The sequence below is a fragment of the Esox lucius genome, chromosome 23 (genome assembly GCF_011004845.1).
Source record: "Esox lucius isolate fEsoLuc1 chromosome 23, fEsoLuc1.pri, whole genome shotgun sequence".
Lineage (NCBI taxonomy): Eukaryota > Metazoa > Chordata > Actinopteri > Esociformes > Esocidae > Esox > Esox lucius.
The window spans coordinates 9232152-9257482 of record NC_047591.1 but is presented as its reverse complement, the minus strand read 5'-3'; the positions used below and the strand labels follow the sequence as shown (position 1 = coordinate 9257482).

Genomic DNA, 25331 nt, shown 5'->3' with positions numbered 1-25331 from the left:
CCATACAAGTACATACAAAGGAAAAGAGAAATCGCCTGCCTATTTCGGTCTCAATTCCAGCCGCCTGGCTACATTCATCTCACCCATTGTTATTCCTTTTTCATATTCAGAGGCGATTCAGTGTAAGCTTTACGGATGGTGAACGATTGGAACTGATACAGCGCATATTCCCACGAACGCAGACAAGGAATTTCACATTCGCTGGCCCATTGCTTTCACAAGATCTACACCCATCTGTCCAGAGCAGGAGGAATTTGCTAAACCATACAACACAAATGCAGGGCTATGGACAGAGGACAAGGGCTAAAGGTCCCAGGAGGACCTATTTTTAGCATGGACCTTCTATGTATTGAGAGATTTTGTTTACTACGGCTTTATCTAACCCAAAAACCTATTGAAGACTCGATTTGAATGGAGAACATATTGAAAATATTATTTACAGTCAGAAAGGACAGTTCTTATCAGTATAAAGACTGTTTGTTGATGTTGTTTGAAAAAGATATGAGAGGCACAAGTTAATTATTATTCTGACTTATTTATTGAGAATCTAAAATGTACAAAAACAATGTGCTCCAACCATGAGACCAGACTGCTATATTCCCAGTATGAATACCATAATTCTCTGTAGCTCTGGTGTAGATGTTGAATTATCAGGCAGTGGGGCAGCAAACCTTCATGTATTAAGAAAATAAACTAATGATTGACATCCAGGTGATGAACTGGATGCCTCCCACTGATTCCCCAACTTTTAGGGCGAGAAACATTGCACATCAGGCAAAAAAGGAAAATGATCATCTTAGGAATATCTTTGGGTGATTCCTGGCAAAAAAATACTGTAGCCCTAACATTAGACACAAAAGCTTAATTTTATTCAGGCAAGACAGGCTGTTTCTCTTGGGTGGGAAAAACTCTAAGAACATAATCACAGTCCAAAGGCTTTATTCAGCAGTAAAAATGACAATGATCCATCAGAGAGACCTTAAGTAGCACGGAGATCATTCAGGAAGATGACAGGGACAGAAGGCACATAAGCACAGGGGTTAAAGTTTGTCTGGTGATTCTGAAACGCTGATCCAGAGGGCACCTTTAGGTCCCCGCTGCGGTTCTCTCCTGACCCGTGTTGTTGAATAGACTGCGGTGAAGGCCGCCCCATTCCGCCCGCCTGACGCCCTCCCCGGGTTTTCCTGTGTGTGAAAAGCATTGCGAGCGGCCACCGGAGCGGAAGTAAAGGCAATGTTTTGTTAGCCGTCTGAAACGCCGGGGACCGGAACCTCATAAGCTCTTGTCACTATGCCCGACGGATCGGGGAAAGTCAACCCGATTGTTTCAATACATTTTGTCATTAAAATATAAGGGAGCGAGGCAACAGGGCGGAGCGGCCGGTGGGCCGGGCGACTAAAGCACGGCATTGTTGTGGTGTCAGGACCCATCAGCTTATTCAGGGGGGTCATTCTGCAAGCTAATGCTTCTGGTCTGATTCACTCACACTATCTGCCTGGTCTATGTCCACCCACACACGCAGGCAGACACACACAGCCCTTTCATATTATTTTATTAGCTCTATTAAAGAGGGATAGGGCAGTGGTAAAATATGGGAAGACAGGGGAAAGGCTTTTAATTGCAGCGGCTGGACGCAAACACGTGAGGACTCTGGCACACAGCTGCCGTGGGGCGAAACTTCCACCACTGGAGCACAAAAAGTTTCTTTTTTTTAATGAACGGGAAATTGATAGGCATTAGCTAAAGGACAATAATGGTCTTTTGTTACACTGATATCCACACCAAAAGCCAATGCGGGGTGGTAAAAGCAGATTTACGGTACAAAGCTTAAAGTCAATCAGAAGGCATAATCTGAAAAATACTTGTGGAATGGAAGTACTGTATACTTTGAATAGCACCGATAAATTGGTTAGAAATAATCTGTGTGAGAACAAAAACGTTCACCAGATCAAAAAGCCAGAGGGTTCCCTAGAATGTGGAAATTGCTGAGTCAATTCAACGTTCCAGTCTAGTTCCTGAATTGTGTCATTCTCTCACTTTCTGTTGATTTCCACAAAATTAATTGGTTTTGGGATTATAGCGCCAACCCCCCCTTCCCCCCTGCAAATGTCAGGAGTCCCTCACAGGGGCGAAAGGGCAGGAGACATGACTGCTGCTCTTTGTTGGTGGATTAAAGCCCAACACCAAATCACTATACCATAGCTACCAGCAGGAGTCCACCTGACTCATAGAAATCCTTCATTTCCCTTTACTTATGAAACACAAAGCAATATAAATAACCCTCCTCTATACTCTACATAAAACCTAAAAAAGGACCCCTCAACTATTTTATGTACCATAACAAAACCCAGCAGGTGATTGGGTCCAGTGCAACTCAGAATGTAAGCAAGGAAAGCTCCATAAAGAGCTGGAGCTAAAAAGTTTAAGTTGTACAACTCTGGGGAATAGAGACTACACATTATTTGGGACTGCATCCTTAGGATGTATGGCACCTTTAAGGGTCCTTTGAGCAGGGTTTGAGGAGCAGGTTACCATCTCTCTCCTCTAATCGGAAGCCCAGGGCCCTCAGGGCAGAGTCATCAGCAACGCCTTGACGTTCAAGAGCAGCCACCAGCTTCTGATTCTCCAGGTTGTGTTCTAGAATGTTCCGGATGGCAAAGATGGCCCACTGGCTGATGACTGGCGGAGGAACAGTGGTTAAAGAGTATTGTTTCCATTGACGATACAAAGACAGTTAGAGAGATCAACTGTCATTTTATAAATGTTTTACTTTGGGTGAGAAATAAGAAGAATGTAGTTTTTCTTTTTCTAAACAACAATAACAACTTGCCGTCTCCTACAGTAGATATTTTCATAAAGCTTAGTTTGAGTAAGACTAGCCCCCTTTTCAATTAGGTGCTACCATTCCCACATTTTCAGTACATGGAGAACTAGATCCATCCACTTCGAATGACCTTCGGCCTCCCTCGGTGCTCTTACCCCCACCATTGGCCCAGGCAACGTCAGCACTAAGGCCAGGCCATGGGTCATTGCAGCAGGGCTGCGGTAGCCCAGACTTTGGTTCAAACCCTATCCTAAATGTCTTTGCATACTTTAGCTGTGCTTGACTGGGGCTGATTGCCAAACCAGCACATCTGGCATTCTAGCTCAAATGCTCAAAGAATTTGAACAATTTCAAGTGGTATTTGTTCCTGGTCTGGCTGTGGCCCACCTGAGCATAGTGGAGTCTGCTGAACAGCAAGCTATGATGGAAATGTTCTTCCTAAGAAGGCCAAAGGGACAGTGGGGCTCAGATTAATAACTCATGTCCTGGTGAAAAAAACCTCCTGGTACCGTGCCTGGAGTGGAGCTAGTAGCAGTGGCGACACCGGGTGGTGTAAGGGGGTGGGGGGTTACAACAGTCACACGACAAGTAACATGTTACAACGGTTACACAACAAGTAACAACAGTTCACCAGAGACATCTGACTCAACAAAACACAAAGCAGAAAGGATACGGGGGAGGTTAGAGGAGGAGGGGAGGGGGGGGCCCAGGGGGGAGGGGTTGGTAGGGTGTAAGATGACCTGGGATCAGTCAGGCTAGGTCAGCATACAGTGGAACAATTAGAATGATACATAGAAGCACACGCCATTACACAACCATCCATTCAATAATAGAGACAGACAACAGTTAAACGACAAGTAACCAGTAGTTCACCAGATACATCTGACTCAAAACACAAAGCAAAAAGGATACATGGGTTGTTGCTGTCAATACTGCAGTTGTCCATAATGAGAGGAAGACAGTCGAGTTCCCTAACCTGGAAGAAAAACACAAAGCAAAACAAAAAATACATCAATTCAGAAACAGAACCCCCTTTTTTTTCTTAAATAATATAATAATGTAATATCTCTTTAACACAGCAACATACTCACAAAAGATTCTGTTTGTCTTTGATTCTATGGACAGGAGGTTTTTTTGCACAATGTACACACAAAGCTGAGATTTTGGTTAGGCAAGAGGGAGCTGTTAAAGAGAAGTGTTTTAGTGTTTCTATAGGATCATCTAAATACCCAGCCAACGATACAACACAGCCAACCAGAAGGTCCCCATCCTTAGGAAAACCCATACTACCATGGAAAATAGCTGTGTGGTTGTGGGTTGGTCTAAATCCGTCACAACGCGTTTCACTGGTCTCTGTCACCCATCTCATTTCACAGATTATATTACATACTCTGCCACCTCAATGGTGAAGCCGTGGACACGGCCGTAGCATAAGAGAACATGCTGAGTTAGTTACTAATTTACTAACTTTTCTTTTCACCCAAAATCAAAGTCATGGAAACCTGACTGGAGATCTGAATATGTAACTAATATTCATAATGTGCCACTAATTAGGTTGTATCGCTGCGTTAAAAAAAAAAAACGATGATCGTGTTCAATTATTTCATTACCAGCAGGAAGGCCGGGAAGGAGTCACAAACGATCATTCTTAATGGCCTTGTGAAGTGGAATCAGTTTTAAAGCAGGAATACTCAGTTGAAATAATAAAAAGCCCTCCTGTTTCTATAAAAAGCTGGGGGCAGGTGGCTTGGGGAATGTAATTAAACTTAACCAAGCATGTGTTTCCGATGTCATCCTATTGTCTTGAGTGGACCAGACATGACTCATTTTAACTAGTCACCTTTCACACATGCTTTTTCATCAGAGACCTGTCTTTTCCCAAGCCTGACCCTCCCCCTAAAAGACACTGTGATATTCACCCCAAGAGCTGAATTAAGGCTTCAAAAGGATCCTACAAATCCTACTCTGAAAGGATGCTCTCACAGACAAAACCTGTGAAGGGGAGGGGACACATTCAAAGGCAAGGATGTAATCCAGTTCATCAATAGTCCAGGTCACCAGAGAGACGGTAATTTAATCTTCCACCCCCACACTACTTGTTTAGTCCACTATCAGCCATATATCCATGCCAGCTGTGTGCTTGGGGCTTTATGGTAATGCTCGTCAAGCGTTTTTATTTGTTTATCTTTCCACGCGCACCTTATTCTGATTGGCGGCGTTTCCGTGGCAGAGGTTTCCTATGAGACGGATGAGATGGGCCTTGAAGCTGACTGCAGGAGAGGAGGAGCCGTCTCCGCCCTGAGCCAAGGAGAAGTTCTGAGCTGCAGTGAAAACATTCTTACTGGTCTTTCCCAGAGCATGGACCTGCTGCAGGAGACCTGGAATATTCGAAAGACAGTTCAGGGGAAGGACACTACACAGTTCACACACAAAAGTATAAATGAGCAGAATACCACATTAACCCTTAAAGCCTCATCATCATTTTTCTTTTTCAACAACAGGAAATGCAAAGTATGATGGCAAAATACAAAATAAGATGGCAAAATACAAGGGCAAGACAAAAGTAAGGCTGCATGATGAATATGTAGCCTACATCTTTTGACGGGCGCATTTAAGACATAGGTGGTTTTTATTCAAGGACAAAGTGAGTACAAACTGACATTTAACAGGGCTCTAGTGTAACAGTAGAACGCATCAGAGGTTAACATCAATAGACAAATAAAACACTATTTACCAACTGTCGAGTTGAGGAGTTCTGGGTGGTTCTGCAGGAACATGAACTGTTTGTGATCTGATGTCATCTCACAGAGAACATCTAACAGGCTGATCACGGTCAGAGCCTCCTACGAAACGCAGGTAAACAAACCAACAAACCAGCCAATCAAAAATGTCAAAAACAGCGGGGTGATTTACACAAGGAAAGAACCAAAATGAGTGTTGATACCTCGTCGTCAGACCCGGAGGCGAGTGTGAGCACGGCCCCACAACACTCCTGGAAGCAGGATGCCAGGAAACTGGCTACACTGGGGGAGATCCCGCAGTCCTCAGAGTTCCCCTCACCCAACTGAGCTGAAATGAGCTCCAACAACGTCACCCTGCAGAACCATCCATACTAATGGATTAAAAACAATATGATGAAGGCCTTCTTACATTAGCAGTGGTCGCAGATGGCTTTAATTGACTGGATTTATGTACCTTAACAAAAGATCAAACGAAGGAAACGCAAGTCATCACAGATGTAGTACTATCAAATTGAGCATTTGTGCGAACAGGTGAATTTCTGAATTGGTTGAAACTAAACAGACTTACCTCTCTCGATAACTCATGCCTGAATACATGTTTACAACGAGCACTGAGGACTTGAGGAAGTGCTGGGTAGCAATCAAAACCCTGTGGAAAACGATATTTAAAAAACATGTTTCCAATAATCTAATACAATTTATAGTAAATGTTTAAATACTGTGTGCTTCTAACACACACACACACACACACACAGAGCAACCCCCCCTCCAGAGGATACCTACGGCCAGTCCAGCTCCGGCTGAGTCCGACACAGGTCCATAACCTTCAAGGCCACGTGAATGTTCCCTGGCTGAGCCAGTTGCTCCACCTTCAGTCCATCCAGACAGGTGTGGAGCACCATGGACGCGTAGCCCGCCGCCCTGTGATCTTCTAGACACAGCAGCGCCCTGCAGAGACCAAACAACACCGAGTCACACCGAGCACCTGTGTGCAAACGGAGCCAAGAAACGCACTGGGATAAAGGGCTCGATTCAGACCAGGATGATTCACTGACACCTGAGTGGCCTTGAAGTGCCCACCCGTTTGGATTTATTCGACTCAGCAAGGTGTGGAAACTCCCTAAAGTGGGTCAGACGACTGCAAAACTAACTGAGGTCATCCGTCGAGTGAGCGTGACCTCGCACACGCTATTGGGGCTAACGTCCTGGAAGTCCAGAGACAAAAAGAATGGCTAGGTTCAACGTGTCTCTGGTCAAACAGGTCACAGTCGCAAACTCTCCCAAAACCCTTGAGAGTTGACACACGACACAAGGTCTTTATTACAACTGAATGGTTAGAAGGCCTACTTACAAGAGAAGATCTGGAAAGATGAGTTTCCATATGTCATCTTTACAGAACTGGTTATCAACAGCAAGGTTTCCAATGAACTGTATCCCACATCGAATGGCTGGATTAATGTAGAGAGAATAAAACAGTCAGACATATAAGTGAACACTAATATAAAAGCTGTTAACAGTGAAATCAAATTGGAATGTTATTTGACAGTGCCCGGTGCTACAATTAGGAAAGCATACACAACTGACACAAAAATGGCAAATAACAGGAGAACATCAGGCTAATTTGTCTTTTGCCAAATAGAGAAAAAAAAAATTACCTTCTAAAATGTAGTCACTGTTTTCAGCCTTCAGTTTCAGAAGCATGTCTAAGATTCTGATTGACAGGTCAATAAAACCAAGGGACCTGGAGAAAAGAAGTTATCGGCGCATTTGATAACAACAAATGGCAAATCAAGGCTTGGGAATTAGTCTGAAAACAAACTGTATTAACACCCACCTGACACGACAGGCTAAGAGATTCTTGTAAATGACTATCTGGTAAGACTAATACAAGAAATGGGTGTGCATGCCTTTGCGGGCCAAGTAGTACCTCAAAAGAGATTGGTTCCGTGCACACTGTACACAGCCATTCCTCTGGGCTCTGAAGCACGCTGTGGTCAACTGCAGGATCACCTCTTTAACCTCTCTGCCTGCAGCCTGAATTTCCTCTGATAGCTTTGACAGGATCTTCATGAGATTCTGGAATGTTTCTTCCTCACTGTGATCTCTGTAGCAGGCAAGCAAGCAAGCAAGCAAGCAAGCAAGCAAGCAAGCACGCACACACACACACACACACACACACACAGAGAGGCACAGAGACACCGATGTTGCTTAGTATGGTGTTGACTGAACACCAGAATAGATACAGAAAATACCTACTATGGCATTTAATTCGTTATGCATACAGTTAGTTAAATATGGTGTAAATAATAAACATCACTAATGTGATGACAGCATGCTGACGTCAGGTGATTTGAGTCAACAAAGTGAAAGACAAAACTTTCTGCATTGCAAATTAGATAAGTGTGGCTAACAAACAACCGGCATAATATAACTGTGTCAATCTGTACAGAAAAAAAGCCTGACACGGGTAAAATATCAAACGTGTACTTAGCTTACATATTTACGTTAGCTGAGCTGTGGACGTTGATTAGCTACAGTACAGTGTTGGCACGTTTATAGAACTTTGCGCACCTGTAATCCTGGATTCTTAATGCATTGGTCAGCGATTGTAAAACAGGTAAATGGTTTTCACTGAACTGTTCAGCAAGAATTTCATTCAATAATTTTGGAAAGTCCATGCTGTTTAAGAATTCTTGCGCGTGGTCGGCCATATTTGTTTCTCTCTCATTCTCACTCCCTTTTTTCGGCGGGCGGGACTTCCGTGTTAACTCTTAGGGTTAGATTGGATACAACTAGATGAGAGGCGGTACTAGAAAGTGTTCCTCCAATATTTGAAATCAATCATTGACTTCAGCAATCTTAAATGATACAGATGTTTCATATTTTTTCACATTAAAAATACACATGTGTAGCCTGAATAAAAACCCAAGCTGCAGATTAATGTACGATATTACATTTCACAATGAAGTAACTCCATCAAGCCTAGCATTATAAAGAACTCTGATCCCACTTTTCTTAAACATCTGCCACTGATCCACATCAAACACTGATACTTTCAAAGGCCAGTACCAGGGGATCAATTGATATTTATTCCCCAGACAAGTTGCGGGACAAGTGCTACAGCTGCAACAACAAAGAGAAACCATGTCCTTTGAATTTTCATGAGTGTGGCAGAGTATTTTGGGTCCATAGATTTCCAGTCTGTGGTCGTTCTTTGTTGACTCTGGCCTGGGTTAGAGAAGCACTGGTAAAACGCGGTTGAACGGAGAGGAAGTTAAGTATGGGATGGACAGAGTGTAAAATGAAACCTCCTCAGCCCAAGTCCTTAGCTAATAGATAAAGTGTTCCAACAGTGTAACCAAACCCTATAGGATGATATTCACTGATGTTTTCAGAAGGAACACTGGAAGTGTATGTTGGTCAGATTGAAAACCTCTGTATGGATAGTGGTAGCTAATGTATGTAGGGCTTATATTGTCAGGCGACCTGCCACAGAAAGTCATATTATAATGTAAAACAACTTCAAAGTACACAGCGACAAGGAATATATAGCAATACAATATGTTACAACCCAATGATGAAGGCAAAACATTAAAAGTAGTAATAATAAGTAGTTTTTATTCAATGGTAATGTGGTATAGAATAAAGGAGGTAAACCCTATGACTGGAAAGTAATGTTTATACATTCACTTTTCAATCATTGCAATGTTACACCTTCTCACATTCTGCTTAGTCATGGTTACATAACATTAAGAATAAGAATTCCACATATTAGCACTGAATTACATTACAGGACGTGTATGAATCAAAATGGTGTTTCTTATTATCAAAACCAAAACTCTGAAATGAATATGTGGACAACAACAATATTCCTGTGAGAGACGATCCCCCCCTTAACATAGTTCATGGCTAACTCCAACATGACATTCTGTGGGCCAGTGATGGGCTTGACCTGTCGAACAACACCTGAAGAAAACACCAAGACAGAGACAGACATTAGCTGGGGTAATTCTTGTTGCATGTTAGGCATCAGACTACTGTCACGTAGGGACATTTAGCTTTCAAAAGTTTATCAACTTTATTATCCCCAAGGGGATATTCTTTCCCGGCACACTGTATGCGCGTTCACTAAGTCTTCAGTTGGCTTCAATACATACACAGTTCAATGTTTACCATGTTTGTTACAATGTCATTGTACACCAGCCTGGTGGTACTACTTGTGAGGGTTTTAAACATTCAGAAGCTGCATTGCCACTGGGAATGTTTGTAGGATTTGAAGACATTGAGGGATTAGACATAAGCCTGTAGTGGGGTTTGAGGGCCTCCTCTCCATTACAAAAGGGGAAAAAAGGAAGTTCAATAGCTAAATGCCTGACTTTGGTGCATTCTGAGATTAAGACTGAAAGATTATTTCTAAATAAAAATTATTCTAGATATCTAATATTGTTTTTTAACATGTTATTCTGTTTAACTAAACAGAATAAAATAGTAGTGTTGTTCTGACTACAACAAAACCACCACCTTTCGTTTTGATGACCAACAGTGAGTAATTTAAAGGTCTCCAAACCTCTAACTTCTTGTCCCCTCCTGTCCCCAATCTCAGTGAATGATTGACAGGTAAAGCTTTTAACAGCATAGCTTGACTTGGAATTAAATAGGTGCCAGTACTCAAGCCAAAAAAAGAAGTACACCCTTTGTGGCCACTTAAATTGTACACAAAATAATTATATTATTTAAATATTACTGAAATAGTAGTAAGTCACAGATATGGACTGACATATTTTATACTGTTGTATACTTTAGTACATTACAGGAAATATCATTTTAGTACATGTACAACATACTCCTTATTTACTTAATATAAACATTCTATAATGTGCTCAAAAGCTTGGTACATCAAAGCCAAATCAGACAAACCTGTGTTCGTGTTTCTTAAAAGCCACATTAAATGAGTGGCAACAGTGACATTCTTCTACGCTAAAATGAATATGTGAAGCACCAATAATATTATAACAAAAGCATATCAAAACAAATTCAAATATTCCTTTTTATTTGTTGAATAACTAGTGATTTCCAGCTGTACTAAATTAATGCAGTTCTGCTGTGCATAGCAAAGCAAAACCTCCATCTGCAAAACCATTCATCTTGGAGTAAATTAGAGTGTATCAAATCAGGTAATTATTAGATAATTTACTAAATGGTTATATATATTGGACCAAAAGATCTGGTTCTCAACCAAAAAAATCTGGCACTGAAGAGGCCCAGGACTAATGTTGCCATTGATTAAAAGGTGAGAAACTATCTAACATATAGTTGTAAATAAGTGACATTCTCCTTTCAGGGAACGTTTTTTCAGAGATCCTATTACCCTTAAATTGTGTTAAACTGAATCTTAAACCAGATTTTTATGTTTAGTCCACTGAAAAAGGATATGGTGCTTCCACCGTCATTTGTCATATTTATAATATTCTCAATATTTCTCCAAAATGTTGTTTATAGTATGTTAATTCAACATTATTTCAGATGCATACACGCTGAGAAATGCAAATGAATGATATCTTGTAAGCAGGTGGTTTTCAGTTGTCGTTATTGATGTTTCTGTTAAAAGAAAGTTCAATCAGTATCGACTGTACTGTATGATTAAAATAGATATAGTATGTTTGGGTTGGACTATATTTACGTAACTGAAAGCATTTCAGAATGCATTATTGAAGACATACCCTATTTTGTTCAATATGCTATGATACAAAGTTTAAAATGGAAACCTGGATTTCAACTACAACAAAGCAGCATTTTTTACAGTCAATCTACGGGCTGCAGCTGAAGAAATGTAACCGCTCTCCAATTCATAGACAGGTATGGTATGGAATGACTGATCGTCCAGGAAATCAAAATCATGTAATTTCGGTACCAAACCTTGATTGTCCCTTTAATTCCAGTGGGCAGACTTTAAAAGCTATGGAAGTCATAAAGCAGACCTTATGATATTTAGCCACAGGCATTTGTTTGGGCTAGAAAGAATTTAGCAGTTTTTTACATTTGCAGACATAAGTATATAACAAAATCATTCATTCCTAAGTAAATAATTAGACAATATATAAATATCTAATTACATATCATGTAAATGTTTAAAAGTCAATTTCTTACAGTATTGTTTTGGAATAAATCAACAATTCAACCTCGGACTGTTTCACCATATTACATATTTTATCTCTTGACACTTTAATATTACACAGTGGCTTCAGTATTCACCCCCATTGGATGCAGCCATGAGTCTATTTGGATAGATCTCAACCAGATTATCATATCTGAACCCAGCAATTGTTGCCCATTCTTCTTCGCAGAATTGCTCAAACTCCTGGGACCTTTGGTGAACTTTTAAAACCCTTTTTAAACTCTATTCATTTATTCTCAATTGGAGTAAGGTCCAGGCTTTCACTGGAGAACATTGACCATCACTCCAGGACATTGACCATTTACTTTGTAAGCCACAGCAGTGTGGCTTTGGCTGTATGCTTGAAGTCATTGTCCTGCTGGAAGATCAATCTTCCCAAAAGTCCATGTTCTCTCGCAGACCTCAGCAGGTATTCTTACAGGATGTTCCTGTACTTGATTGCATCTATTTTGCCCTCTATCTTCACAAGCTTTCTAATCCCTGATGCGGAGGAGCAGCCCCATAGCATGATTCCGCCCCCACCATGCTTCACAGTAGAGACAGTGTTCACAGGATGATGTGTAGAGTAAGGCTTGTACCGAGCATAGTGATTAGCTCCGACACCAAAAATATTTATTTTGGCTTAATCACACCATATCATCTCAGTCTCTCACATGCTTTTGATGTGTTTTTCAAAACAATGGCTTACTCTTTGCCAGTCTCCAATAAATGCCACTATTTGGAAGGACCCAGGCAATTCTTCCAGTATGCACAATGTCCCTTAATTAAACCATGAAAGACAGTGACTCCATTACAGTTGTTATAGGCCTCTTCTTGGTTTACCTTACAAGTCCCCTTCTCACCCAGGTAGTCTGTTTTTCAAGATGGCCTGTTCTAGACAGATTCACAAACGTGCCATATTTTCTCAATTTCTCAATAATGGACTTGAATGTGATATTGTAAATATATTGGTGCCTTTGAAGGAGCTTACTCTGGATTTCCTTTGAATGTTGCTTCTTCTTCATGATATCGTTTTGGTAAGGAATTACGCTAACCAACTGTGGGACCTCCCAGAGACTGGTGTATTTAATCTGAAATCGTGTGACAGTCCTTTTACTCCACACAGGGGGACTCATTCAGCTAGTTTCGTGACTTGTAGAGACAGCTGATTGCGCCACAGCTCATTCAGATCTGTCATAGCAAAGGGGGTGAATACTTAGGCCCTTCATGATTTCCTGTTATATGTTTGTCATTTATTCAGAACAAATAGTAGATTTCATCTTTCACTTTGACATTATGGAGTTTTTTGCGCTGAACTGTGGAAAAAACCCCAAATTAAATCCCTTTTGGTTCAGTGTTGTAACATAAAGTGGAGAAGTCTGAGTTGGTGAATACATTTCATAGTCACTGTATACAATTCATCATGATTTATGGCTAATGGATTTGGTTCCAAAGAGTGGAGTACATGCGAAAAGGGCTGCAGATTATTATAATTTTTTATGAATAATATATTATTCTTAGACACAAGAATAACGCGTAATATTGAATGCCCATATACAGGGTGCTCAAAATGAAATGTTACCCATTAGACATCCAAAAGGGTCCCATGGGAATAATGTCCTTTGTATACTGGCTAAATCTCCTCTTGTCATATCTGTTTTTTGTCTTCATGAATTATTCCTTACATATCCAAACCCCAACCTCTTTCTCGCTGGCTTCTGATGTAACTAGCAGGAACACACCACTAAAGTATTAGCCTATCGCCAGAGGAATTTGGGGAGGCCTTGTTTAAATGAATATGTGATTGTAAGGGAGCAGAAATTCCATGTGTTTATGCTCCTGGCCACGCTACTTGTCTCAGTGCATCCCTGTAATATTCTAGCTTTCTTGGAAAATGCCAAAGAGAAATTAATACTGGAAAACTGGTATTGCAGAACTCATAGATCATTATCCCTTGCATATCACCCCTGATCTACACCTTTTTTCTTTCTCTCTGGACTGTTTTAAAGGACTGCATAGCACTCAACTTAAGTCCTTCTCTGCTGTTAGACAAGAAAGGTTAGTATAAGCTGGATACACGAGAAGGAAACAATTTCACACTCCATACCCAGATGGCAGCAACCAGGTCCAGGTGCTGCCATGCCTTGATAAGCACATCAGAGGATCAAGAGGATTGTCAATTGGGGGAGAGAGAGATCAGGCCAGAAGCTCTCAGTGGGCAGCTGTGTGTTTAGCTTAGGCATTCTGTCTTTGGCTTTCTTTTTGAATATTCATTTTGTCACCACGTGTACCTAACAATCTGCTTGGGCTCAAAAACTCTGATGTCAAACTGGCACTAGCCCTGAACTCTGAGTACGTTTCTGTCTCCTGCGGACATGCATTCAACACATGGTTGCAAGGACTTCTCACACCGATGCCCACATTCATTCAAGTTCCAGATCAGGTAGCTACAGGCCTAAGGACCCTAGACATTCAGTAAGTGCAGCAAAAAATATACGCTTGTTGTAGGTTTTGTAACACTACTCACCCATAATCATATCGTTTTGTGAGCGCTTCACAACATCAAAGGAAAACTTGTTGTCAGTAGCCAGTATGTCAAAGAAGACGTCCGCAGATTGTGAGAAGGGAGATGGGTTGGAAGGGGCCATGGTCTTCAGAAACACAACCTCTGTTGTTGAAAAGGTGAACAGAGAGGTATGCCGGTTACATTTTCAGAATCCCACACAGAAGTTGTTTCACCAACTACATCCAGCAAATCAAACAGACCTATGATTAATTACACTGCTTGTGCTTACCTGACACGGTTGTATAAATGAAATCTAGATATAATAAAAACATGCCAGTTTCTACGCCTCACCTTCTGGGCCAGTGAAGTCTCTGAAAGTTGGCAGGGAGACGACCGTGTGTGAGATGGAGTGGGAAGGGTCCAGGACACAGCCGATATCACTGGGCTTACAAGACTTGATGCAGCGCACATTTACTGAGCTAACAGACCTGTGCCTGACAGGGGGGAGGAAACAGATCGAGAAGCGGAGAGAGAAAGACAGAGACAGACTTAAATAACAGGGTCGTGCTTAATAAAAGTGCTCGGTTACAGTAGCAATACAGACCCGTGTAAAAATGCCCACAACACTTTGCAGAAAAGTAAACATACATTCACAAGTCTCCATCGTTCTGTGCATCGATGCAAATGTGCTGAATGGATAAGCACTTCTACAATCCAGAGCATTTCAAACAAAACTCTGGCAACACCTGAATAGATCCATAGATTAGAAATATTATATTTCCATAGTTTATTAAATAATCAATGCCTGAGAGGAGAGGCCAAACTGACGATGGACCAATCAAGGGTCTCCTAAGGTGAAGACAGAAGCCTCTTCATGAAAGTCAAGCTTCCAAAAGGGGAAAGGGGCTTGCATTTAGCCATAGCAGTGCTAACAGGTGGGTCCAAGTTTGACTGCAACTCTGTGGGCCAAAGCCACACAATGATTGTATGGTTTCTTATGCCAGGGGATTGCCACGGAGCCACAGAGGGTAACTGTAGTAACGAGAGCCCCCCCCCCCCCCCCCCCCCCCCCCCAACAGCACTTTAGAAACATGTCAACTAAGGTGACTGGATGGGTAGAAAATGAGAGAGAATAGAAGTGAACCACCAGCTGATCGTTTTACATCAGAAGCAACAGAGACCGGAATGGGAATCCCACATTTCTCAAATATTCCACAGACTGTCAATGCGAAATATCCATCCATACGTCATAAAACCGCTTCTGTATTTAACGGATCCCAAACCACAAATCTGAGAGGAGTAGTCGACAATCCAGAGTAAACTGCAAAGGAAAACCTGATCACTGGAAAGTAAAAGTTGTCTGGGTCAAGTCAGTCGCAGCTCGTTGTGCTTTCGTATCATGTACCAGCGGTCCCCATTGATAGCCACCCAACACCAACACTGAGAGCATCATCCATCTTCTTAGCTGTAATGCTGGGAGACCACTAATTGAGACCCCCTTTACTGGCCAGAGACCAGGTACCCACAAATAGGTGGCATGCTTTATTTTTCTTTGCTCCACTAAAGAGGGGGCATCCTTGATCCTGCATTAAGGCAGTTTGGCAGAGTCAGGCCAGCAGGAAGCAGGAATTAATAATAATCACCAACCATTAATAATGCCCAGAATGACTGAAGTAGAATGAATGGATATTCGGGTAGAAGTAGCCGTTGTCAGTGAGAGCAGTATGTAAAGGGTTATTATCAGGTTGTCTGGGGGCAGGAGGGAAATTGGAAAGGAAAAAAAAAATCACTTGGTGTAACAAATTCATTTTAATTGCAAAAATACAATAAAAAGTAACAAAAGTGAAGAATCCCAACCGTTGCTGCGATGCGAACTGTGTGGCAGATTGGTGAGGTAGAATAAATAATTCAAGCTATTATACTGTCAATGATTTCCCCCTAGTGGACATTAGACATCACAACATGTAAAGCCCCATCACTCGAATCATCGTTATATAACTTTCCCAGAACAAAGGGAGCTGAGGATGGAGTAAAACAACAATAGGGAGTCCTGCTGAATATTCTGTTGTGGCAGTCAAACGTGAGACGAGCCATTTTACGACAGCCGGGTTATCGGAACGGCCTTCAGAGCGGTTATCGTAACGGCCTTCAGAACGGTTATCGGAACGGCCTTCAGAGCGGTAGTCGAGGTTCGGCAGGCTGCTCGTGGGTGACAAACACAGCGATCTTAGCCACATAATGATGAGCAGTCCCGTAACGTGAGAGCCTCATCTCCACTGTGAGCAAGAAGTCCCGGGGTTCAGACACGGCACTGCGCAGTGAAATCACTCCACCGTGGGCCTGTCTCTTGGCAGTGAAGAACCCGCCCGGGTCTCCCGACACGATGTCTAGCCGGACGCTGTCCCCTTGCACTGAGTTGGAGGGCCCCATGCGGAAGACATCGGCCGGCACCGGGACATTGGTGGGGAAAGTGATATTGTAGAAAGAGATTTCCAAGGGGAGGGATAAACACGAGGGACCCCGGGTGAACTCACAGGGGATACGCTCACAACGACTGAAATAAGGGGAAATGGAGATGGGAACGAGGACAAGGAGTGTCAGAAATCAGGAAAATAACAAGAACAGTTGTGTGACTGTCAGATGGCGCAAACCAACAGTCAGACAATGACCACATGTCAAGAGACACCAGCCACCTCTTAAGATCTTTATAAAGACCGATAGCAGTTGATCAGAGAAAGTATCAAAAATTAAGTATTAAGTAAATACAGCCAGACACACAAGTCCTGACAGTGTTGAAAACACTGCTTTCAGTGCTAGTTCTCACCCCTCTGCAGCGCGGCGATAGTTGGGTGGACACTCAAAAGACAGGCACCTGAACCCTCCCTGTATATTGACACAGACCTCCGCTGCCTTGCAGCTGTGGGAACCAGTCGCACACTCGTCCATATCTGAGCAGAGACAATGAAAACATTACCAGTGTGTTTCAAATGCATTATTCCACATACACGAAAAAACACATGGGCATAATGCTTGTATATAATGGAAACAAACCCAGAAAATCACGTTGTTTTCCATAATGTTTAGATCATACCTAAAACATTCCACTCTGATACCACTCTTCCAACAGAAGAACTCCTTGAATAAAAAGGATGACATGTTCTACCTGGAACTAAAAATGGATCCCCTGTGGGGACAGCCTAAGAACCTTTTTTGGAAATCTTTTTTTCTAATAGGTTTAAATTAATTATAAAATATTAGCATTCATGAATAGTGAACAAGGAAGATATGGGGGAGAGGTGGGTAGATGAGGCTTTTTCCTTACCTTGGCAGGTGCGTCCGTTGGGGGCAAGGGTGTAGCCCATGAGGGGGCAGGTACAGTGGAAGCTGCCAGGGGTGTTGGAACAGCGGTAGGAACACACGTGGCCCCCGGTTGGCAGGGCACACTCATCTATATCTAATGATGGATAGAGGAGACTGGGTTGGCAGGGCACACTCATCTAGATCTAATGATGGATAGAGGAGACTGGGTTGGCAGGACACACTCATCTATATCTAATGATGGATAGAGGAGACTGGGTTGGCAGGGCACACTCATCTAGATCTAATGATGGATAGAGGAGACTGGGTTGGCAGGGCACACTCATCTCTATCTAATGATGGATAGAGGAGACTGGTTTGGCAGGGCACACTCATCTAGATCTAATGATGGATAGAGGAGACTGGGTTGGCAGGGCACACTCATCTATATCTAATGATGGATAGAGGAGACTGGGTTGGCAGGGCACACTCATCTATATCTAATGATGGATAGAGGAGACTGGGTTGGCAGGACACACTCATCTATATCTAATGATGGATAGAGGAGACTGGGTTGGCAGGGCACACTCATCTATATCTAATGATGGATAGAGGAGACTGGGTTGGCAGGGCACACTCATCTAGATCTAATGATGGATAGAGGAGACTGGGTTGGCAGGGCACACTCATCTCTATCTAATGATGGATAGAGGAGACTGGTTTGGCAGGGCACACTCATCTATATCTAATGATGGATAGAGGAGACTGGGTTGGCAGGGCACACTATATCTAAGCATGGGCATCTACCATTACATTTACCAACCTACTGTCACATTAACCAACCTACCATTTCATTAACCTTTGTACCATTACATTAACCAATCTACCGTTACATTAACCAACCTACCGTCACATTAACCAATCTACCGTTACATTAACCAATCTACCATTATATTAACCAACCTACCGTCACACTGACCAACCTACCGTTTCATTAACCAATCTACCGTTACATTTACAAACCTACCATCACATTAATCTATCTACCGTTACATTTTCCAACCTACTGTCACATTAACCAACCTACCGTTACATGAACCCACCTACCGTTACATGAACCCACCTACCGTTACATGAACCCACCTACCGTTACATGAACCCACCTACCGTTACATGAACCCACCTACCGTTACATGAACCCACCTACCGTTACATGAACCAACCTACCGTTACATGAACCTATCTACCGTTACATGAACCAACCTACTGTTACATTAATTTTTCTACCGTCACATTAACCTATCTACCGCCACATTAATTTTTCTACCGTCACATTAACCAACCTACCGTCACATTAACCAACCTACCGTCACATTAACCTATCTACGGTTACATGAACCAACCTACCGTTACATTAACCAATCTACCGTTACATTAACCAACCTACCTTCACAATTAATCCCATCGACATCACTGAGGTGGTAACCACGGCGACAGTAGCACTGGTAGGAGCCATAGACATTAGCACACTCCTGACTGCAGGGGTTATTCTCACACTCATTCACATCTAGAACAGGTCAAAGGTTAACAGAGTCAGACACTTAAACAAACATAATCCAGCTTTTCACTTTATAGCACACTGCAGCGTAAAAAGAAGTACACATACAGTCTTTGGTGGAGTCAGAATTTCCTACCTTCACAGTTCCTGCCATCGCTGGCCAGTTTGAAGCCGGTGGTACAGGAACACTGGTAAGACCCCGGGGTGTTGTCACACTTATGGGCACAGAGGCGTCCTGAGTAGTGCCTGCACTCATTGATATCTAACCCATGATAACAACAGAGATGTGTGAAAAGAGGCACCAACTGATTTCACAATAGGAATCTGCCTGCCAGAGAGGAGAATTAGTCTTTACATGCTTTGAGTGATGCTTCAGAGAGTAAGGATTGAGACATCTCATACCTTCACAGAGTCTGATGACACTATGGAAGGTGAAGCCAGGTCTGCACTCGCAGCGGAAGGAGCCCAGTAGGTTGACACAATCATGGCCCTGACAAGCCTCTTCCAGCAAACACTCATTCACATCTAGAAGGCAAGAGAGAGTAAACACACCATTCCCTATGAGACAATGAAAACATTTACACGGTAAAGAAGTCAAGTGTACTATTAATCGGCATTATTACGTGATAAAGGTGGGGTTTAGAAGGCTAAGACAATTCGGCTAATGTGTAAACACTTGTTAACAAACTTTGTTCACAGTATCTAGGTCTCCATCCAACTGGTGACAGATTTTCCAGCATGTGAAATCTGCATAAAGAGCATATGCATACTTCTTGCAGTAAGTGTGGTTATATAATGCATAAAGAAGTTGTTGTTGTTGTATTTTTTTACTCATGTGTTAATGTAAAGAGAACCAATTTTCAACTCTACTTACAGTCACAACAAGAATTCTGTGCTTGCTTTGTAAGCACACAATTGTATGGCAACCAGCTATTAAGGACTGTGAGTTTGCTCTAGGAATGACAGACAAAAGTTCTGCAAACTCAAACTCACTATCCCTTCCCCCTTAGAAATGTTAAATCCACATCATGTTTTTATACAGTGTCCTAGCAATGACACATTAGTAAACGATGGACCTTACCCACACAGTGACTACCGTCCCCACTGAGGTGATATCCATGTCCACAGATGACCGAGTATCTTCTACAGTTATATGATCCCACTGTGTTGATACAGGTCTGGCCCGGCTGGCACGGGCTGGACTGGGTTAAACATTCGTTGATGTCTTGCAGGAGAGAAACATAAAGAAATCAATGCACTCCCATATTGGAGCGTTATCTCCACTAGCGGGGTAGATAATCGCCCGCTCTCAAGCCGAATCGGTAACCCGTTCTCATGCCTTGAAAGTGATTGAATCAGCGGCAGCGTCTCACCGATACAGGTCCCCACAGCGTCCTGGATGTAGCCCTCTCCACATGGCACCCGCGGGAGACAGCGGAACGACCCCTCCCTGTTCCTACACTCAAAGTCCCCGCCGCAGTTGTGGGTGCCCAGAGCGCACTCGTCAATGTCTGGTGAAGGCGGAGGGCGGAGAAATGGTGTGTTACAGTTTTACCTGGCTGCTTGAAGACAGTCAGGCTCTAAGGGCGGTCGACAGGTAAAAAAAAACAACACGCACCGAGGCAAATGTTGGCGTCTGTGAGCTCGTAGCCTGTGCCACAGTTGGTGTCACGCTGACAGCGATAAGAGCCCTCTGTGTTGATGCAACTCTGCCCAGCGCCGCAGTTGTGAGACCCATTCAAACACTCGTTAATGTCTGGGCAGAGGGAGAGTCGTTAAGTCTGTCTGGTCCATGTGTACAGTATATCTCACAGATTGACAGGGTATTCCAGCCAGTGTTATAAGTCACATTTTCTTGTATTTTGAATACTTTGGTCTACATACTCACCCTCACAGGTGTGTTGGTCGGGTTGGAGGTGGTAGCCATCAAAGCAAGCACACGTGTCTTTGCCCACACACAGATGTGAACACTTGGTGGATCCTACTGAACATACCCAGTTCGGCTGTAATGTCATTGGTTATCACACACATCCCTACATTACCAATCGCATACTGTAGTTGTAAAAAGGCTGCATCTCCTGCACTGACTGAAACAAATGAATGTCAACAACAGGACACACCTGCCATATAGTGTGTGCTGACTACGGTTGAGAAATTCTCGTTTTCCAGAATATTACAGATTCAGAGAATCCTCCAACCGGAATTTTGGGAAATCCAGGTAATTTATTGAATGGCTCTATTATGTGCAATCCCAGTGTTGAACTGTCCCCTAGCTTGGTACAGTTGGCTGTTATTTATACTATATTTATACTTTTTTAAGCTGACCTTTACCCTGGCAAAAATAAATTATTGGTATATGAAGTATTTTTTCATTCAGATGTCCATACATCAGCTTGGTAAGCATTATAATGTCCGAATAAGTACAGTTTTGCTGAGCTACTACTTTATTTATAGTCACGATGAACTGAATGTTCTTCTAAAATAGACATAACGTTTATACACTGTTGTAGGTGATACATCAGATGACCTGTGTGTGGTAGTAATGAGTTACAGGTAGAAGCCTGCTGTGAATAGATTACCCCATACTTGGCCAAAAATAGTTTGACTATTTCCAAATAATATATATTTTTCCATGCATTATAGGAGTAACTAATATACAGAAGTTGGGAATCTCCAATTTTCACGTAAGTAACTGTCAAATTAGGACAATTTAAGTTTGCAAAGTAGGTTAATTGACTGTAGTTAAAAACTGTGTAGTCAATTCATCATTAAATTCCCGTCCTTTCGGCTCAGCTACTGAAGACTGGTATTGTATGCTTACCAGAACACTAACAGAAATTATACAAGCTCAAATATACAGTACACAACTGACTGAATCCGAGGAGCCTGACCTTTGCATTGGTGTGCCAGTAGGTCACCAGGTGAATGGTTCAAATCAGTCTTGGCTGTGGAAGAAATCAAATATTTTAAACAGGCTTTTTCAAGCTCCACAAGACGTAGCTCTTTTACAGCAAAGACTATTACGTTGTGGTACTATAGGATAGACTGATTTCCCAAATCCCTGCATGAGTTACTCAATATCAGTCTTATCAATCAACAGTAACTATATCAGGGAGCTTTGCTTGCATGCTTGCTTGATTGTCTTGGATGACCTCATTAGGCTGTAGTCCAATGAAAGTTCCATAGGATTGGCCTTCCTCAACACTCTTCAGGTCAGTGATTCACTTATCTTAAAGACGCAAACTCAATCTTGTGTGCGCTGGCAGCAACTATTCTGTCACAACTGACTAAATGGACAGTTTTTCTTTGCTTTGAGGTTGTGGGGTGGGGGGGTTGGGTGATGGGGGGGGGGGTGTTTGGCTACAAGGGAGGGTATTGTTATTTGTTCTGGTGAACATAGGCAATTTTGCAGGTTTAAGAAACATTTTGCTCCATCCTGACCAATTCATGTCACCACTCATTCCACTCCAATACACAGTGAACGAGATATTGTCTTTAGACCTCAGCAGTCGTGGGGGGTATCTGTCAGGGAAGTGTACCACATAACAACGACAGCGTGTGACAATCAAGACGTTCACCTATTAACATGATTAAAAAAGGTTCTACAACGGAAAGATGGCATCAAGTCATGTTCATCTAGAAAACAACGATTGAAGTGTAATAACACTCCTAGACTAGGCAAAACCACAACGCACAATTGCCTTATTGTTTTCAAATGGGGTAGAATACTCTGCCTTTAATCAAATTCTACTCCAGGCTGTAAGTTTAAATCACAGTGAACATTGTAACTATTGACACTATAAGCCCAGTTATTTGAAAGTTAAAATCCGTTTGGTTAAATTAGCGGTCTATTCTTGAAATGTGATTATGTCCAGAAAGGCACAGCAGCAGGATGTATTTTTATTTCTTTGACTGTCTGTTGTGGAACATAATTATCCCAAGTTGTTCTAAATACACATACAACTAGGGTTCTACCAGGCTATGTTGAGAGCTTAACCTTTCCAATTTGAGCAGCTACTCCTCGACCTAGAACCTAATCCTTCAATACAGCCTAAAACATTTAACTTTGAAAATGTATTACCTTTCATGGGTGGCATGAACACAGGTCACAATGTTATCAGATTAGGCTGCTTCAAACGCCTTCTATTTAATCAATACTTTTTCATGAGGGGGGTGGCGTGCAAATGTTTTTCTAGTACAAATGGAGGGTCATGGGAAGGAAATGTAAACATGGGGGGGTTGTTTTTTTTACACCTCAAATTGGAGCAGCCCCCAGCCCAGAACTGCCTCTAAAGATTTACAAAGTATTTTGTTATCCGGGAGACCATTTGGGACAGCCACACAGGTCATTCTGTCATACCATTTGGAACACAGTGTCATGGGAACTGGCGCCCATTTCGGTAGCATTAGGTTACCTAGAGTTCCAGCCACAGTGTTGTTGTGCCCCGGTTGTACCCCACCACAGCAGGCCTGGGCTGTCTCCCGACACCGTTTTCCCATGTCCAGGGCCAGCTCACAGCCATAACCCCTGCTAGCGGACATCAGGCCCAGCAGGCAGCAGTCACAACACATCTGATGGGGAGATGGAGGAGTGAAAAATAATTAGGAGAGGGTATAGGTACGCTAATGAGGATGGAAGGAAGAAGCAGTGTAGGGGGACAGGAACTACAAGCTGAACTAGTGGAGAGCTGAGAGAGATTAAAGTTCCAAAAGGCCATCGCACACCTTGGTGGTCTTGGTTTCGAAGGGGTCCTCTTGGGTAAAAGGCACCACACAAGCCCCCTGTTCCTTGGCCAGATTGATGCCGGTGGTACACAATGTGTTCCCGGCTGCAGCTGAACAACACTGCTCCTGAGCAATCCTGTTCAACCAGAGAAGAGCAAATCAGGCAGGAGAGCAGATCGGCACCTTTTTTAGGTGCAAAATAGGCATGGTGTTGAGTGCTCCAGGTGTCCTTCTCAGGGCATTTTTAACCTCAAAAGCAGAGCTGTTTTATAGGCACCGAAAAAGGCCAGTGCTTCAGTTAAGTGGCAATGTGGAGGTTTTGGGGGAGTGGGCAATGCGGTTTGAGAAGAGGTTTCAACCCACCCAGGGGCTTTCATGTTTTAATGACTCCATCACCTCTCAGCAGGCATACCTCACTACCCTCCTGAAACCAGGTGTTACTAATACCTACCTACAGATGTGAGAGGAAGCGATGAGAGGAAGGACTGTACAGTCTTCACCACCCAGAGCCCGGTGTCTCCCGTCATAACAGCAATCCTCCACTTTGGGAGAGGCTGGGTGGTCTACAGCATATGGTGAGAAAAATGTCTGAATGCGAGGGGCTATATCCATGGCACACGAGTTAATATTAAATTGTAGTCTAACCCAGAACAAAAAAAAATGTAGGTTGAAAGGTGAAATTCCATTAACTTTTTTAATTGTTTGATACAAATAGTGCATTTCATATTCCTGCCTGAATAATGCAGAATAAGTTACAACTTCATTCCTACTGTTATTGAATTTGTTCTAGTGTAGAATTTCAACATTAGTGAAAATGAATGCTCGACTGCGGAAACCTACCGGGTTGTCCCCACTTACCTTGTCCATGTAAAACTCCGTATAATGAAAATACCCATAACATCCACGGTTCCATTGCACTGGGAAAATATCTCCCAGGTAAAAAGAGAATAGAAGAAAATATTCTAGATTGCTTGCGTCTATTGAATTCGTTTTCTATTCCGTGTAAGGGTTCCTTTCATCAACCCGACAAGCGCAGAGATTGAGTCGCCTAGGGAGTTGGTCAGTTGCTGAGAAAATAATTTATTACGGAGGGGTAGAAAGACAACTTGTCGGGTATGGGGGCGTGTAAAGGGCAATTAATCTACCATAGGGTTTGCCCATGTCACGTCAGTAAAAAGGATAGCCTAAACCCTAATTTCACAAAATCTACTCTATCTAAAGATCTTTCAGGAGCTACAGAAAATGCTTACGTTGATAAACATTACTTGCTTTTGTGTTAAGGGTTAGCGGTACATACTGTATGTCAACAGAGGTAATGTACTCAACAGGGTGATTACATTTGATTTGGATTACGTCTTCTGCACGTGTTGGTGCGAACTTTTCAGTGATTAAGCAAGTAATGTACTGTACAGCTTGCATGGCGCTAGTTTTAACAATAATCCCAGCAGCTTTACACTAGTCACGTCGTAGAAACTGAATTGTACCGTATCTCTAGATACACAGATCAAGTATATTCAACAATGAAA

At 42.5% G+C, this 25331-nt stretch overlaps 2 protein-coding genes across 7 annotated transcripts; both read right to left on the bottom strand.

Annotated features, from left to right (window-relative positions):
• Window positions 1-519: 519 nt before the first annotated feature.
• Window positions 520-8321, bottom strand: atxn10 (ataxin 10). 3 transcript variants are annotated; one of them, XM_010887146.4, is made up of 12 exons: window positions 8062-8321; window positions 7493-7669; window positions 7221-7306; window positions 6917-7013; window positions 6349-6513; window positions 6134-6214; window positions 5769-5919; window positions 5559-5667; window positions 5024-5202; window positions 3737-3800; window positions 2533-2679; window positions 520-1184 (listed from the first exon to the last, which is right to left on the bottom strand). In XM_010887146.4, the coding sequence occupies exons 2-12, from the start codon at window positions 7633-7635 to the stop codon at window positions 1087-1089; spliced, it is 1320 nt and encodes a 439-aa protein (XP_010885448.2). In that variant the 5' UTR covers window positions 7636-7669; window positions 8062-8321; the 3' UTR covers window positions 520-1086. The 3 variants fall into 3 exon arrangements, with proteins under 3 accessions (XP_010885448.2, XP_010885446.2, XP_010885447.2); XM_010887144.4 differs by having other exon boundaries at window positions 8137-8321; XM_010887145.4 differs by having other exon boundaries at window positions 1098-1184; window positions 2493-2679; window positions 8137-8320.
• An 865-nt stretch (window positions 8322-9186) lies between these two features.
• LOC105020261 (fibulin-1) lies at window positions 9187-25194 on the bottom strand. 4 transcript variants are annotated; one of them, XM_010887140.4, is made up of 17 exons: window positions 24664-25194; window positions 24257-24368; window positions 23806-23941; window positions 23496-23652; window positions 21972-22025; window positions 20969-21064; window positions 20699-20836; window positions 20454-20591; window positions 20162-20305; window positions 19483-19605; window positions 19217-19342; window positions 18970-19089; window positions 17548-17679; window positions 17050-17173; window positions 14577-14719; window positions 14247-14387; window positions 9187-9531 (listed from the first exon to the last, which is right to left on the bottom strand). In XM_010887140.4, the coding sequence occupies exons 1-17, from the start codon at window positions 24716-24718 to the stop codon at window positions 9392-9394; spliced, it is 2079 nt and encodes a 692-aa protein (XP_010885442.2). In that variant the 5' UTR covers window positions 24719-25194; the 3' UTR covers window positions 9187-9391. The 4 variants fall into 4 exon arrangements, with proteins under 4 accessions (XP_010885442.2, XP_019898488.2, XP_010885444.2 ...); XM_020042929.2 differs by having other exon boundaries at window positions 14577-14713; XM_010887142.4 differs by having other exon boundaries at window positions 20969-21061.
• Between the last annotated feature and the right edge of the window lie 137 nt (window positions 25195-25331).